This window comes from Rhinopithecus bieti, unplaced genomic scaffold (assembly GCF_001698545.2).
Source record: "Rhinopithecus bieti isolate Rb0 unplaced genomic scaffold, ASM169854v2 scaffold_2554, whole genome shotgun sequence".
NCBI classification, from domain to species: domain Eukaryota; kingdom Metazoa; phylum Chordata; class Mammalia; order Primates; family Cercopithecidae; genus Rhinopithecus; species Rhinopithecus bieti.
The window spans coordinates 3225136-3242760 of NW_016804196.1; the positions used below are offsets into that span (position 1 = coordinate 3225136).

General features: G+C 40.0%; 1 protein-coding gene across 1 annotated transcript in view; it reads left to right on the top strand.

Annotated features, from left to right (window-relative positions):
- Window positions 1-6: 6 nt before the first annotated feature.
- PHLPP1 (PH domain and leucine rich repeat protein phosphatase 1) overlaps window positions 7-17625 on the top strand; it is a 271957-nt gene continuing 254338 nt past the window's right edge. The window contains exon 1 of the mRNA XM_017867150.1: window positions 7-712. Within this exon, the coding sequence (XP_017722639.1) occupies window positions 673-712 (40 nt within the window). The 5' untranslated portion in view covers window positions 7-672. The remainder of the gene's footprint in view (window positions 713-17625) is intronic.

Sequence of the window (17625 nt, forward strand, 5' to 3'; positions counted from 1 at the left end):
AGGAGCGCTCCGGGTGCCGTCGGGGGTCCTCCACGCGCGCCCCCCGCCGACCTACCCCTGCCCGCCGGCGTCCCGGGCGGGTGGTCGCGCCGTGCCAGTCCCGCGCCCTCGGACTCCAGCCCCGGCGAGGCTTTCGTTGGGGGTCCTGCCTCTTCTCCCTGCGCCCTGCGGCCTGTGGCATCCGACACCGAGAGCTTCAGCCTGAGTCCCAGCGCCGAGAGCGTATCCGACCGGCTGGATCCCTACAGCAGCGGCGGCGGCTCGTCGTCGTCGGAAGAGGTCGAGGCCGACGCAGCCTCGGCCCCGACGGGGGTCCCGGGCCAGCCCCGCCGTCCCGGCCGCTCCGCGCAGCCCCTCCCGCCTTCCCAGACGGCCTCCTCGCCTCAGCCGCAGCAGAAAGCCCCGAGGGCCGTTGACAGCCCGGGCGGGGCCGTCCGCGAGGGGCCGTGCGAGGAGAAGGCGGCGGCATTCGTGGCCCCGGGAGGCCTCCAGTCGACCCCCGGGAGGAGCGGGGTGACCGCGGAGAAGGCGCCTCCGCCGCCCACCCTGTACGTGCAGCTCCACGGAGAGACCACCCGGCGCCTGGAGGCGGAGGAGAAGCCATTGCAGATCCAAAATGACTACCTCTTCCAACTGGGATTTGGGGAGCTGTGGAGGGTGCAGGAGGAAGGCATGGACTCCGAGATTGGCTGCCTCATCCGCTTCTATGCAGGTAAGGAAGTCACCTGCCTTGACGGGTGGGTGCAAACGCTGCCGAGGGCCGAAGAGTGATTCAAATTGCTTGTCAGTTTGCCCAACCCAAGAGTGAGTGCGGGTCCTGGTGAGTCTTTGTCTTAAACTTTACAGCTTTTTCATGCAGTCTGTGTATACTAAATTGAGCAATCTTTAAATCTGCGCGTTTTATCAATCTTGAGGGTTCAGAGGTTGGAAAGCAATGGGAAAGAGGTGGCTGAATCACCAGAAGTACAGGAAGCAGATGCCCCTGAAAGCGGCAAGAGCACCTTTAACCATAAAGGTGCTTCCTCGGGCTTATTGGGTTTCAGGCTGTTTGGGATTTCAGGTAAACTCACGTGAGCATAAGACGGACCGAAGAAATGACAACAAAAATGCTAGAACACTCTTGGCTGCATTTGACTGCCCAGTTCAGCGTTCTAGCTGTGTGTGCCACCGGGAGCTCCTGACTTGTCAACTGGTGCCTTTGTTTATTTAGCTCTGCCACACTCATAAATTACCCACGGAGCCCTCATTAGAAATCTGACAAAAGGGCCCCTTTTTAACTGATACTTTTCCCCAGCGCTTTTTTGCTCGATTTCTGTTTCGTCTGCAAGTTTGTCTTGCATAAAAAAAAATGTTTTTTCCTGTTTCTCTCATTTCTTCTAGCCTTTATAGTCAGAACTGACCACTGCGCTACGACTTGCAGGAGGGTTCACAAGAAGGATCTAAGTGGTTACTATTTCTTCAGATGTGTCCTACAATTTTCCCCCGTCTTTTTTCAGTACATTATCAAATTCTTGACTAGGGGTGATCCATGTAATATTTCTCTTTTGGCTAAAGACTTGGCTAGTACTAAATTCAGGAGCTATAGATCCTGCATATTGTACTTGAGTTTTCTAAGTAGTTTACATTCCTTTCCTCTTCTGGTTTGAATAATTATGCTGTCAGTGATAAGGAATTTTATTTAAAATAAAGTTCTCATAGCAAAATTAAATCAGGAGTGTTATATCTTCGCCAATTTTAGGTTTTTAGGTTGTAGGTGATGATGGAAAAATAGTCATACTTGTAACTCCACTAATTTGTAGCCATTCTTTACAATTTAATGTCTTTTGGTCCAGCTTGTGTCCCAGTGGCAGTTTAATTAGTTTGCATGAAGAAATCTTTACATCTTTACTCCCACATTGAAATGTGCGAGACTGACAGGATTCCTGGTGAGATAGATGCCCTTTAAATTTCTTGGAAGTTTTTCTGAAATTTAAGTGGATTTCTGATGAATCTTTTCCTTGTAAAGAAAACCAAATCATAATACAGTAGCATTTGCAGTATCTGAAGACAGTTTGCCAACTCGATGACATGGCTTTTAAAGTTTATGGTCCAGGAAATAGATGATTTTTTATGTAAGATCAACAACTGTATTCTTTTCTCTGTTAATTCATGTAATTTGTAAAATATTGTTATTTTACAAAAGCATTAAAAATAGGTGCCCTTTAACTACGTGGAAGGAACTGTATATAAAAACAAGGGACGTATTAAATAGAGTTTGAACAAATTTTATATGGAAAGAGTTTGCTTATGGGTATGTCCATTTTGATAAATGTCCATGGAAAGGTTTTGGGTGTCACAGTTACGAAATTTAAATCTTTATTTTTCTTTGATTCTCTTCAAGAGTGTCTAAAACATTCTAATGGGTAATAAACACTTTCTTTTTTTTTTCCTCAAAACTCATCTCAATATTAAAAGGACAGGTCTTTCCTGGTTAAATCTTAAATGTTTGGCATGATCTTTTAATCTTTTTGTTTTGTCCTTTATGAAAAGCAGTAATTGTTACCTCATTCTGCACTTACTGCTTACATATACTCACACATCTGTGTAGATGTGTGGGAATGCCACACACAGTATCCACTCTATTCTTGAACATGAAGCCAGTGTACAGGTGTCCTAGAAGGAAGATGCCTGATTGTTGCAAAGTTGTCTAATTGCTTATTTTGGCTTTTAAACAAAGTTGATCTTATTTTAAGCCTCAGTTAATATACCACACATCTCTGCTGTTATTCATTTGTCATAGAACAAAATTCAGTGTATGGTAAATCCACTTGAATTTTTGCAAAGAAGTTCAGTTACTGATGAACAAAACTGTAATCTCACTTACGGAACCACTGTTAGGACTCCACATATAGTGAAGGTTTGCACCAGGCTGGAAGTGATTCCTGGAAGTGATCTCTGTGTTCCAACAGAATATAGGCCACCTCAACAAAACAGAGTTACATTTTGGTAGTAGTTTTTTTCTGTAGGAAGAGGATAATGTTTGTTTTAGATGATATCTTTTACAGGGGCTTTGAAAATTCTGTACCCCATTGGTAATTTTATATATAACTTATTTTTAAATTTATTGCTGCATGTTGTTTTGTTTATGTATAGTTGGGGTGAAGGATAGCTAAGAAGTTGCTTCCAAATTCTTTTGAATATTTTTCTGTATTTAACTTGAGTTTGCCTACTGTTTTGAGGGTCTACTCTCTTGAAGATCACCTTTCTATTAGATTTTAGTATTTATAACCTGACTAGGGTTGTTTTTTAGAGGCTTTGAAAGCCATTTGTGGTTGCTTTGAATATTTAAATATTTATCTGGGTAAAGTAAAATGAAAGTCTTCAATGAACGAGAAGGCCTTGGATAAAGATACTATCTAATTACAGAGTCGTTAATGAAAACTTAGTTTGAAAATTGTTATAGCATCTACCAGGCCACCATTCTCTTAGCTGACTTAAGATATGGGAAATTTTAATTAGCTTTATCTGAAGTTACTTAAGTATTTAATATCCCTTTAAAATCAGACATCTTGAATTTTGCCTGAAAGAGAGTAATTATGGGTTAAAAATTTCAAGAACTTAGGTTGCCCGACATAAGTTATGGACTCCTAAACATGAATGAGCTTTTGTTTTGACTCTCTGGGGAGCCTTTCTCATTGATGTAGGGCAGCATTAACTATATCTTTTTATATTTTTTGACTTTTCTCCCAGCACTTAGATCTGAGTAGTCTAGCAATTTCTGTTCGAATTTTAATAATGACAAAGGGTGCTGACAGAATAAAGTGCACATTCACTGTACCTAGTGAATCTTGGTCAAGGTATTTTTGTGTGTGACTCCTTGGGAGTTGGCGGAAACAATCTTTTTATCCCTCTCCTATTTTCTTTCTTTTCTCTTCTGGGAATGATCAAACCTTATGTGGTTTCCTACATGCAGACCAAGAGGGGAGGGGTGGTTCAGCATGAAGTTATAATATTGACAAGCAGGTTGTTATTACTATAATTACAGTAGTATTGAGTAACGTGGTTTGAACATGTGACACCAGTGTGTACTTGAACAGTCCCTTTAATTTTCAGTACAGAGGGTTTAAATTTTTTTTTTCAGTATTTTACATTTTTATATTTATATTTTATATTTATTTGTTTTTGTTGTAAAGTACGTGCCGCCCTTCACTACTATGGTTTGATAACATCTACAATACATTGGTTTTTATTATCTTCAAACATCTTAAAGGGTTTTCACATGAATTATTTGATTTCCCCTTTCAAAAACAGTGTTAAGGAGGGCTGGTGGCAATCCTCTTTTCAGATGGAGAAACTGATGCACAGAGAGATCTGACTCGTCCTTAGGAGGCCGGAGAATAGAGAGCTTGAGTATTCTATTTTGCAATTCATATCACTTTCCATGAATCGATTAAATTAAATTTACACTTGAATTTTTCCCTTGTTTAAAAGCATTCCAAAAATATGCTGTTTTTGTTGGTAATGAGGTGGTTTTATCCTCTAGTTCAAAGTGGTATTTCTTGTGAAATGTGGATGGTTCTGTTTATCATGGTGCCTTTAAAAATGTAAAGAACCAAGATGGACAAATAAGTAGACAATGTGGAAAGAGTACTGAAGTGTTCTAAATATTCTGGTTGCAAATAGTCATGCTTGGATTTAAGTTGGTATGAATTAAAGTTTACGTAATAGTTCTTTTTTCTCTTATTCAAGCATACCTATTTGTTAAACTGCAAATCTTCATTGATAAGTAGAGAATTAATACTTTGCCTGAAAAGTGGATAACTTTTGAGGGGTGTGTGTGTGTGTGTGTGTGTGTGTGTGTGTGTATGTGTGACAGTTCAGTTCCTTTAAAACATGGCTTTTAAAGTAACTGAGGATATTTTTCATTAAATATCTTATTTGCCTAAACCTATTGTTAAAAAATTGAATTGTCTTTTAATGATGCTTTCTTGTTGTTATTGTGCTCTTGTTTAATTTTTATAATTCATTTGTTATATAGTGCTAGAGATAGAGAGTAAGTTCTTCTCCCTGAATTTCATAGTTATTTCTAAATTCGTGTGTCTTTTATACTCACTGAAATAATTGTAGGGGCAGAAGATGAGTGTAAATGAGTTTGTGTAAAGTTTTAGGTTGAAAGTTTTATATTTTGGTTGCTATAAGATTATCAAATCACCCGCCTTAAATGATCGATATATACAAAGATGGTTATTTTTTAAGTGTAAAATGTTTTTGTTGTTTCTCTTTCCCTTCCTAGAATCCTGAATTTAGCTTTTCATTTACTGATAACGTAACATTCACTGACGTTGTATGTGATCCAAGCCTAGTATAATAACTTGGCATTTTAGTTTAACATTTGTTGAATTTAATTTGTGGAATTTTGTTAAGCAGCTGGTGGTGTGTGCCCTGATTCTTCAGCTTTCATCCTGTTTGGGTCCCCAGGGATGTGTTAAACACACATACACATAGCGGCATTTCTCCCATGGCAGGAGATTTTAGATGTGCCACATACTATTAATATCTTCTATTTCACGTGAGTGAACTCTGGATTTTGAGAGAATAGCTCTCTCTGAAAGTTTTCTTAGAGTTAACAGGTTCCCCCCAACTTTTCAAAGGCATCTCGTACCTTCATTTTGCAGTGAATTTAATGAGACATCTGTCAAATGAGGCATCTTAGATTTAATGATTTTGTTATGTGCCAGGGTTTAACATAATTCAGTCTATCTGGACTGGAGAAGAGTTTGATTGTACTGTGAAAGTCAAGAGATCCTGAAGCCACTCAATAGAAAAAACGATTCCTTTAAAGACGCCTGACATTTTGAAAAAGAGAAAGAGATGTTATCAAAATGTCTAAAATAGCCTGGGAAAATGAAGTCTTTTTTTTTTTTTCTTTAAAGTTCCACCTTCTAAACCCATTCCATTCCTTTAATCACATGCATCTGGTGGAACACTGGTAATGAGGGGTTTTGAATCTGGCCTGACGTCACTGTGATTCTATTGCAAGTCCTTTTTTATACTTACCTTTGGTTTTCTAAAGATAATATAATTAAACAAAATCGACCATATGGATTCATTAGATATATTGGATATTTATAACCTAAGGCTGTATGACTGACTGGATTTGTATGAAACTTCAACTCCAGAAAATTTTGATAAATTGAAACTCAAGTACCTAGAAAAAATAGACTTTAACGATACTTTGATTAAAAGACGTTAGTATATTTAGGTAACTGTGAAATAGCAACTCTTTGAAGTTGTGTGATATTATACTTTTTATCAAGCATAATAACCGTTCCTGGATTAATGAAGTGTTGTTATTCTTTGATTTTAGAGTTGGAATGGTTTTGTTGTGTTACCATGACTTGGCCTCATATACTTTTTGGTATGTTAAATGAAACAAGGCATAGCCATTCTGTAATGCCACATGCATACTGAAGTAATTTTTTCCCTGTTGTATTTTTTACACTTGAGATTTTTATACATTGTAAAATGCATTTAACGCTAAAGTGTCTTGTGGAGGTGTAAGCCTAGTGGCCTCTGAGTTTGTGACCTAGAAGTTAACAATGAAAACTCCATAAAATGCTTTGTTTGTAGGTTGCACATATTGTATGATTTTGGAGATATCAATACTTTAGCAAAACACAAGCAAAAAACATCCAGAATTTTTGGCATGTATTTTTCTAACTGGAGCTTGGCAAATTAGCCTTGCTTCTAGTTTGTGAAAGCATTCGGTTGAAGATTGAATGAAATTTGAAATATTTAGTTTTGGACCATTTCAATAATGCGGGAAAAATCTAATTAGAAAGTGAAGTTAGAGAGAATTTGAATTGGTCATAATTTTTTTGAAGTTTTTTTTCTCACATTCTGTTTAAGCAGGAAGAGATTTGTATTTATTACTCTCTATTTCTTCTGAGTCATACATCTGAGGAAGAGCAGGTGGAGAATGAATCTGTTCATATACCTGCCTCACTTAATAATGTGTTAGAGTGTTTGGGCTTTCTTTTCAAATACCAGGCATGTTTTAAATACAGCAAGAGCTTGGCTGGTGTGTTGGGGTGGGGTTGGGTCAAAGTCACTCTCCTCTTCAAAACAGAACTTTGGGAAGGAATTTTTTCCTTTTATCTCACACCGTGAGAGAAAATGTACTGCTTTTTAGAGAAACTAGTCCGAGAGTTGGGAAACTTGGCGTGACTTTGGGCATTCATTGTAACCTACCCTGGGCTTTGATTTCCTCATCTGTAAAACGATGGGGTTGGAGTAGAACAAGTCCAGGATCTCTTCCAACTCATAATATTCTGAGGCATCGTTAGAGAGCCTGTTTTTTGTTTTGAAGGGTTTTGAAAGTTGTAGTTGTTTTAAGTTCTGTAAGACATGGCTGTGGGCTTAAAACTGTCAAATCCCCTGCCTTTTCTTATGGGCTTAGACCTAATGTACACAAGTCAGCTGGAGGTTGCCAACCAGACAAAGCAGACCTCCATTTTGGTATAGATTAGGACAAGAATTGATGTTTGATTACCCATTCCCTGTCATTCCTACTCCTAAAATAGAATTCAGCATGCCACAGATGAGTATAAAGAAAAGAAGTACATCCTCTTTTAAGTTAAAGTGAAATTCTTAAATTAACTTAGAAAGCAAGATGCCTTTGTAGTCTAGTTCATCAAGTTTACTCTAATAACTGTATTAGAGGGATACAAATGTGCAAAATTTACTGGCTAGTTAGCTTTATTCATGGTGAGCTGGGTGCTTGCCTACCAGTGCCTATAGTCAGTAGGAGAAAAAACATTTTAAGAAAATGGAATTTTTGCACTGTTACTTTGGACAGGTAATAGAATTTAGGATGTAGTAGAGATAATTTAGTCCAACATCTGTATTTTTATAGATGAGAAAAGTAAACCTGTGAGGTAAAGTATCTGGTCCAGATTCATTGGTCAAGTCAGTTACAGAGTTAGGACCACACCTAGGATTTTGATGATCTGTCCAGTGTTCTTTTTTCCCACACTGTGAATCTGTATACTTACCTGTCTTTGGTGGTTCTTTATATTAATACTGTTAAAAATGAAATTTAAAGAAATTGTGTGCTTTACACAGTTAGTGGTTTCTCTCTTCAAGGTGTTTTTCTAGTTCTTTTCATTCTAATCAGTGCTTTTGAGGGGTTGCATATCACTTTGACAGATTGTAAGAAAGGAACTTCTGATGGAACAGGTGGGTATTTTAATTGCACAGAGAGAAATTAGATTTCATCAGTGATGTTACCTTTGTGGGATGCATGATAGAACTATTGGCAGTTGGCAGAGAAGGGGTACAGTGTTAAAAAATCAATGTTCTTAGTTCATTCAGTACTTTGAAGGTGAAATTGTTAAAAGAATGAAAATGTTGGAAAAAGAAATCATTGAATTAAAAAAATAATTTGGGAGAAAAATTTAAGCATGAATTTTGAACAAAATTTCCCTTTAAATATGTGTGTGTTGGCTGTTCGCAGTGGCTCATGCCTGTAATCCCAGCACTTTGGGAGGCTGAGTCAGGCAGATCACCTGAGGTCAGGAGTTTGAGACCAGTCTGGCCAACATGGTGAAACCCCATTTCTACTAAAAATACAAAAAATTAGCTGGGCCTAGTGGTGCACACCTGTAATTCCAGCTACTCCGGAGGCTGAGGCAGGAGAATCACTTGAACCCAGGAGGCAGAGGTTGCAGTCAGCCCACATCGCGCCACTGCACTCCCGTCTGGGCGGCAGAGCAAAAAAATAAATAAAAATAAATAAGTAAATAAATAAATAAATATGTACATGTTAAAAACATTCAACATTGTATTCTTTGAATTATTTTAAGAAGATGTGTCAAAATTAATTGCAACTTAGCTTATTTTCAGGTACGTGTACACAGTTCTACCTTTCTGTGACATACAAAAATTGAAGCAACTTGTTCAGTAATCTTTGGGCTTTTGTTGTGTGCTGATTTGGAAGTCTGTATCATGAAGTGTGCCATTGCTTTGAATACTTTCTCTCTGTCTTTCTGTCTCTTAAAAAAAAAGAGAGAGAGAGAGAAAGAAATATCCTGCTCTCATTAGCAAAAAGATAGTTTGTGAACTGCGGAAACAAATATTTCCAGCTAATTTTAGGGTATGACAGATTTCCTTTTATGCTGGATTTCATTTTAATTTAATTATTTACCTTAAGCAAAAGTTTTACTTTCCTTTCTATGGGAGTTAACCTACTAAGTCAATTAATTCCCCAAAGATTACTGTTCATTTTAAATGAGTAAAGGAACTTTTAAAATGCATAAATACACAAGGGTAAAATACATTGCATCTGTCATCTTGAGTATTTACCCCAGATGCTGAAGCAGAGGAGCAGTTTCTCTTGATGGTCTCTTAGAGAGGTGATATGGCTGGGATGCAGCTGACATTCAGTTTTAAGTAACAAGGAACTCTCCTGTGTAAGCATTGCTATAATTGGCAAACTTATTCTTCCTTAAGCACACACACACACAATGTATGTATGTATATATGCACATACCACACACACACATCCCCACCCACCCAACCCGCCGCCCACACACACACACATTCTCCATTGAGTGTTGAGGTAGAATATGATGAGAGGTAGTAGTTGTATTTATGGATGGGAGGGGGTGAGTAGGGTAAGTGATCCTGGGGAAAAAAAAAAATCTCAATTTAAAAAAATTTGCAGTTAATTTTTAATTTTGTTGAACATTAATTGCTAACTCCTTGTGACTTATTCATATTCCTTGCCTGCTTTTGTTTTTTTTTTTTTTTTTTGGTTGGGTTTTTTCCTTTTTCCTATTAATTCCTTTGGGCGTTACATAGATAAACTAGTTTCGTTTACTAAGTCACTAATATTTTCTTTATCTGTTCACTTTTATATCAGTCTTTTCCTCTAGGTTTTCAGGGTGTTTGTCATGCTTAGGAATGTCTCCTCTACTCCAGGATTTAAAAAATTCTCTTATACTTGTAGTATTTTTTCTTTTCTTTCCTCTTCTCTTCTCTTTGTTTTTTTGATGGAGTGTTGCTGTGTTTGCCCAGGCTGGAGTGCAGTGGTGTAATCTCGGCTCACGACAACCTCTGCCTCCTGGGTTCAAACGATTCTCCTGCCTCAGCCTCCGGAGTAGCTGGGATTACAGGCGCCCGCCACCATGCTCAGCTAATTTTTGTATTTTTAGTAGAGACGGGGTTTTGCCATGTTGGCCATGCTGGTCTCGAACTCCTGAGCTCAGGTTATCCGTCCACCTCGGCCTCCCAAAGTTCTGAGATTACAGGCGTGACCCACCACGCTGGCAGTTTTCTATGCATAAAAATTTAATGTAACCATTGTTTAAGATAGGAAGGAGAGGCCGGGCGTGGTGGCTCACACCTGTAATCCCAGCACTTTGGAAGGCCGAGGTGGATGGATCACCTGAGGTCAGGAGTCCAAGACCAGCCTGACCAACATGGTGAAACCCCATCTCAACTGAACATACAAAAATTAGCTGGGCGTGATGGTGGGCACCTGTAATCCCAGCTACTCGGGAGGCTGAGGCAGGAGAATCGCTTGAACCTGGAAGGTGAAGGTTGCAGTGAGCTGAGATCAAGCCACTGCACTCCAGCCTGGGTGACAGAGTGAGACGCCGTCTCAAAAAAAAAAAAAAAGAAAAGAAAAGAACAAATAGTTCCCACATTTTAATTGAATGACTTTGTCATTTCTTCACTGATTTAAAATGCCCCCTTTGGCAGGTATGTGGCACACGCCTGTATTTCCCACACTTTGGGAGGCCAAGGCAGGAGAATCATTTGAGCTCAGGAGTTCGAGACCAGTCTTGGCAACATAGTGAGACCCTCTCTCCAAAAAAAAAAATAAAAAGGCCACTTTTCTCCAGAGTTTATGCCATTTTTGCTTGTTTGTTTTAACTGGCAAGCCGGGGATTAAAATCTACACTATGGAGTAATGTAGGTTTAGGGTAGGTATTAGGATTTGTTGAGGGATAGCAGCGAGAAAAGGAAGGCTCTTTAGCCTTACCACTGCATTTCTTTTTGATGCCCCAATTTCCCTTGCCATTGTCACTTTTAGGATGGCAGCTTATGTGCTTCTGGACATGGACTTATCAGAATACTTCTTTCCTGTGGATTCGATATCATCTCAAAGTGGCTTGGATGGGAAGGGGGGCTGGAATATAAAATATTGCTTCTATGTGTATTTTTCATATTAGAAAAATATGAAACTTTTACATATTAGAGATAATTTTTTAGGCCAGGTGTGGTGGCTCATGCCTGTAATCGTAGCACTTTGGGAGGCTGAGGCGGGCAGGCAGATCACCTGATGTCAGGAGCTTGAGACCAGCCTGGCCAACATGGCGAAACCTCATCTCTACTAAAAATACAAAAATTAGCCGGGCGTGCTGGTGCATGCCTGTAACCCCAACTACTCGGGAGCCTGAGGCAGAAGAATCACTTGAACCCAGGAGGCAGAGATTGTAGTGAACTGAGATGGTGTCACTGCACTCCAGCCTGGGCAATGGAGTGAGACTGTCTCAAAAAGAAAAAAAATTTTTTTTAAGGCAGGGACATAAAGCATTAATTTCTGTTTTCCGAATTTGAGCTCTTTGACTAATTTATTTTGCATTAGGCAGCAGTCTCAGCTGTTTATTTATACTGTACAGATTCACTGAACTTTTTTCACCTTCTGGAGAAGTTCTGGGGGCTACCCCTTAGAGGTCATTGTGAAGCACATACGGTTTATCTTTATATATATATATTTTTTGAGACGGAGTCTCGCTCTGTCGCCCAGGCTGGAGTGCAGTGGCGCGATCTCGGCTCACTGCAAGCTCCGCCTCCTGGGTTCACGCCATTCTCCTGCCTTAGCCTCCTGAGTAGCTGGGACTACAGGTGTCCGCCACCACGCCTGGCTAATTTTTTTTTTTTTGTATTTTTGGTAGAGACAGGATTTCACTGTGTTAGCCAGGATGGTCTCGATCTTCTGACCTCGTGATCCGCCTGCCTCGGCCTCCCAAAGTATTTTTTTTTTTTTTTTTTTTTGAGACAGTGTCTCACTCTGCCACCCGGCTGGAGTACAGTGGCGTGATCTCGGCTCACTGCAACCTCTGCCTCCCAGGTTCAAGTGATTCTCCTGTCCTGCCTCAGCCTCCCATGTAGCCAGGATTACAGGCCCACGCCACCACACCTGGCTACTTTTTGTATTTTCAGTAGAGATGGGGTTTCACCATGTTGGCCAGTCTGGTCTCAAACTCCAGACCTCGCGATCTGCCCACCTCGGCTTCCCAAAGTGCTGGGATTACAGGTGTGAGCCACTGTGCCTGGCCTGGTTTATCTTTTTAATTTTAAAAAAGGAAGGCTAACATGCCTATTGAAATTAGTAGACTCTGCCGGTGCTGCCTTGAGTTTTTTTTGGCTAGCCTGAGAAGGTTTTTCCATGCGTTGTCTTGAACTGAGGACAGTTCTTGATTANACAGTGTCTCACTCTGCCACCCGGCTGGAGTACAGTGGCGTGATCTCGGCTCACTGCAACCTCTGCCTCCCAGGTTCAAGTGATTCTCCTGTCCTGCCTCAGCCTCCCATGTAGCCAGGATTACAGGCCCACGCCACCACACCTGGCTACTTTTGTATTTTCAGTAGAGATGGGGTTTCACCATGTTGGCCAGTCTGGTCTCAAACTCCAGACCTCGCGATCTGCCCACCTCGGCTTCCCAAAGTGCTGGGATTACAGGTGTGAGCCACTGTGCCTGGCCTGGTTTATCTTTTAATTTTAAAAAAGGAAGGCTAACATGCCTATTGAAATTAGTAGACTCTGCCGGTGCTGCCTTGAGTTTTTTTTGGCTAGCCTGAGAAGGTTTTTCCATGCGTTGTCTTGAACTGAGGACAGTTCTTGATTACAGGAATGATAATTTGAAATAGCTCTGACTTGAGGTAGCAGAACTCTGTGATCCTGCGACCAGTATTCTAATTGTACCCATGGTGCATTAGTGCTGTTAAGTCAGTTAATTCCTAGAAAAAATGAAGTGTTTTTTTAGTGGGAATGGGGGAGGGAAAAGGAACACATGTCAAATATAGAAAAGTCAAATTAGAACATCTGCCATCTTTGGCAAACAGGCTTTCATGGTCTATTGACCAATTCTTAGTTATTATATAAATGGCTACAAGACACAAATGGTACTGCTGTTGGGTTTTGTGGCTTTATAAGATTCTGTTTGTTGGACAACTAGGTTTCTCTTCTGTAGGCTTTTAGTTGTGTTGCAGAAGTTCCAAATCACCTTTGCTGGAGTTGACTGTAGGCTTTAGTACATGAACACTTAAGGAGAAAATCTCCAGACCCATTGCTGTAAAATACTAAATGAAGCCAGGTGTGGTGGCTTACGCCTGTAATCCCAGCACTTTGGGAGGCTGAGGCGGGCAGATCACTTGAGGTCAGGAGTTCGAGACCAGCCTGGACAACATGGTGAAACCCTGTCCCTACTAAAAATACAAAAAATTAGCTAGGCATGATGGCGCACGGCTGTAATCCCAGCTACTCGGGAGACTGAGGCAGGAGAATCACTTGAACCAGGGAGGTGGAGGTTGCAGTGAGCTGAGATCATGCCACTGCACTCTAGCCTGGGTGACAGAGCGAGACTTCATCTAAAAAAAAAAAACCTGAATGAAATGGAACTGTGGTCACCACATTTAGGTATGTGTAAGTAACAGTGCTTTCTTCCACAATGACAAACCAGATGTTATTTTTAAAAAATTTGAATAAGCAAGTACAAAAGAATTGAACTGCTTCAGCATGATTGTATCCTGCTGCCTAATGTTCAAGAAATTATATAGTATTTTGATATTTAGCAAACATTTCTATCACCCTATATGCTAATTACTGTTTAGTGCTTTATAAATATTAAGTGCTTTATAACTATTAATTTAATTCTCATAACAACCCTATGAGGTAGGTTATGATATCACCCCAGTATTACAGATAGAGAAATGGAGTTGCAGAGCAGTTTGGTAACTCGTTTAGATTTGTACAGTGAGCAAGAGAGAGGCAGAATTCAAGTTCAAGCATCAGGTGTCAGAGTTAACTGGTAAGTGTCCCCCTTGATTTGCTGAATATGGAAAACTTATCCCTAATGAGCTTCTGTGGTCAGTAGGGGACATCAGCATTTGTGAAGCACAGACTTTAAACTAGTTACAACCTGGACTTGACTTCTGGCTGTGCCACTGACACAGAGCTTTTCTGCATTCTTTCTTACCTGCTGCACAAGGTTGTTGAGAGGATCAAGTAAGATAATGAATGAAAGTGTCTGTGATAACAGTACTAGTTCTTACAAACCATCCCTCCACATTTTGGGATGTATGTTGCTGATGCTTCTTAGGGTGGAAAGAGCACTGGAACCCTTTTGTGGTCTGTACGCTTCTCTTCTTTACATGATGTGAGACCTATAGTAAACCCCTTAACCTCATTCAGCCTCATTTATTAGAGAGAGAGAAAAGATGATTTAAAAAAATCTGTTTTTGGCCAGTTGCAGTGGCTCATGCCTGTAATCCCAGCACTTTGGGGGGCCGAGGCAGGTGGATCACCTGAGGTTAGGAGTTCGAGAGCAGCCTGGCTAACATGGTGAAACCCTGTCACTACTAAAAATACAAAAAACTAGCCCGGCCTGGTAGTGGGTGCCTATAATCCCAGCTACTCGGGAGGAGAATCCCATGAAAACGGGAGGCAGAGGTTGCAGTGAGCTGAGATCGTGCCATTGCACTCCAGCCTGGGCAACGAGCGAAGCTTCGTCTCAAAAAAAAAGAGTCTGTTTTGAAGAACTTTGTGAGATTCTGAGTTGAGGATATGTGTGGAAGTGCTTTGTAAACTGTGAGGTGTTATACAAATGTAATGTGGTTTTATTATTTTTAGCAATGGTAAATTGCCGCAGATGTTAATTAGAGTTAATTAGGGCTCATTAAGGAAGATGGGATCTCCTATTGTTGGGCACTGATACTCAGTTACATGGAAGACTGTACAGGCATACCTTGTTTTATTGTGCTTGCTTTTGTTGTGCTTTGCAGATACTGCATTTCTTACAAATTGAAGGTTTGTGGCAACCCTGTGTTGAGCAAGTCTGTTGGCAACATTTGTTCCAACAGCATGTGCTCACTTTGTGTCTCTGTGTCATATTTTGGTGAGTCTTGCAGTATTTCAAACCTTTTCATTATTTATAATTTTTTAAAAAATATGGAACGTTTCATGAATTTGCATGTCATCCTTGCGCAGGGGCCATGCTAATTTTCTCTATCAGTGATTTTTGATGTTGCTATTGTAATTGTTTTGGGGCATCACAAACCACGCCCATGTAAGATGGCAAGCTTGATAAAGTTGTGTGTGTTTTGACTGCTTGACAGGCTGGCTATTCCCCCATCTCTTTCCCTATCCTGGGGCCTCCCTGTTCCCTGAGACACAACAGTATTGCAATTAAGCCAGTTAGTAACCCCATAAAGGCCTCAGTGTTCAAGTGAAAGGAAGAGTCGCAAGTCTCTCACATTAAATCAAAAGCTGAATATGATTAAGCTCTGTAAAGAAGGCATGTCAAAATCTGAGAAAGGCCAAAAGCTGGTCCTCCTATGCCACAAACAGTTAACCAAGTTGCAAATGCAAAAGAGGTTATTGAAGGAAATTAAAAGTGCTACTCCAGTGAACACATGAATCATAAGAAGGCAAAACAGCCTTATGCTGCTGATATGGAGAACATTTTAGTGGTCTACACAAAAGATCAAACCAGGTACAACATTCACTTAATCCAAACCCTAATCCAGAGCAAGGTCCTAACTCTCTTTAATTTTTTGAAGACTGAGAAAGAAGAGGAAGTTTCTAAAGAGAAGTTTGAAGCTAGCAGAGATTGGTTTATGAGATTGAAAGAAATAAACTGTGTCCATAATACAAAGGTGCAAGGTGAAGCTGCACAAGTTACGATGTAGAATCTGTAGCAAGTTATCTGGAAGATCCCGCTAAGATCATTGATGAAGGCGGCTACACAAAGTGACAGATTTTCAGTGTAGATGGATGAAGCGTCCTTCTATTGGCAGAAGATGCCCTCTAGGACTTTCATAGCTAGAGAGGAGAAGTCAGTACCTGGCTTCCTTCAAAGGATAGGCTGACTCTCTTGTTAGGAATTAATGCAGCTGGTGACTTTAAGTTGAAGTGGCTGCTCATTTACCATTTTGAAAATCCTAGGGCCCCTGAGAATTCTGCTAAATCTGCTCTGCCTGTGCTCTATAAGTGGAACAACAAAGCTGGATTACCGCACACCTGTTTGTAGCATTATTTACTTAACATTTTAAGCCCATTGTTGAGACCTGCTGCTCAGAAAAAGAAAGGATTCCTTTCAAAATATTACTGCCCACTGAAAATGTACCTGGTCATCCAAGAGCTCTGATGGAGATGTACATAGAGATTAATGTTGTTTTCATGCCTGCTAACACAACATTCATTCTGTACTCCATGGAACAAGGAGTAATTTTGAATTTCTGGTCTTATTATTTAAGAAATACATTTTGTAAGGCTATAGCTGCCATAGATAGTAATTCCCTTGATACATCTGGACAAAATAAATTGAAAACCTTTTGGAAAGTATTCACCATTCTGGATGCCATTAAGAACATTTATGATTCATGGGAGGAGAACCTCCATTAACATGGGTTTGGAAGAAGTTGATTCATGGATGATTTTGAGGAGTTCAAGACTTCCATGGAGGAAGTAACTGCAGATGTGTTGGAAATAGCAAAAGAACTACAATTAGAAGTGGAATCTGGAGATGAGACTGAATTGCTGCAATCTCATGATGAAACTTGAATGGATGAGGAATTTCCTCTTATGGACAAGCAAAGAAAGTGGTTTCTTGAGAAGGAATCTACTCCTGGTGAAGATGCTGTGAACATTGTTGAAATGACAACAGAGAATTTAGAATATTACATAAACTTAGTTGATAAAGGAGCAGCAGGGTTTGAGAGAATTGACTCCAATTTTGAAAAAAGTTATGTGGGCAAAGTGCTGTCAAAGAGAAATCTTTTGTGAAAGGAATAGTTAATTGAGCAGCAAACTTTATTGTCTTATTTTAAGAAATTGCCACAGCCACCCCAATCTGCAGCAGCAGCCACCTGGATCAGTCAGCTGCCATCAACATTGAGGTTAGACCCTTCACCAGCAAAAAGATTATGACTTGCCAAAGGCTCAGATCATTGTTAGTACTTTTACAATATTTTAAATTAAGGTACGTACATTGTGCTTTATACATAATGCTGTTACAAACTTAATAGTCTATATAGTGTAAACATAACTTTTTATATGCACTAGGAAACCAAAAAATTCATGTGACTTTATTGTGATATTCACCCTACAACAGTGGTCTGGAACTGAACCTGCAGTATGTCTGAGGTATACGTATACACATTCATTCATTTAATCAGTAATTACTGTGATTATTTACTATATCGTGGTCCTTTGAATTAAAGATGATTCATGTAAATTGTTGAGGATCCCTTGAATTACTTACCAATTTGAAGGCATGTTTGTGGAAACAAGCCAACATTAACAATAAAAAGGTGAAAAGTGTTCTAATGGAGACATAGTATTCGCAGGTTACTGTA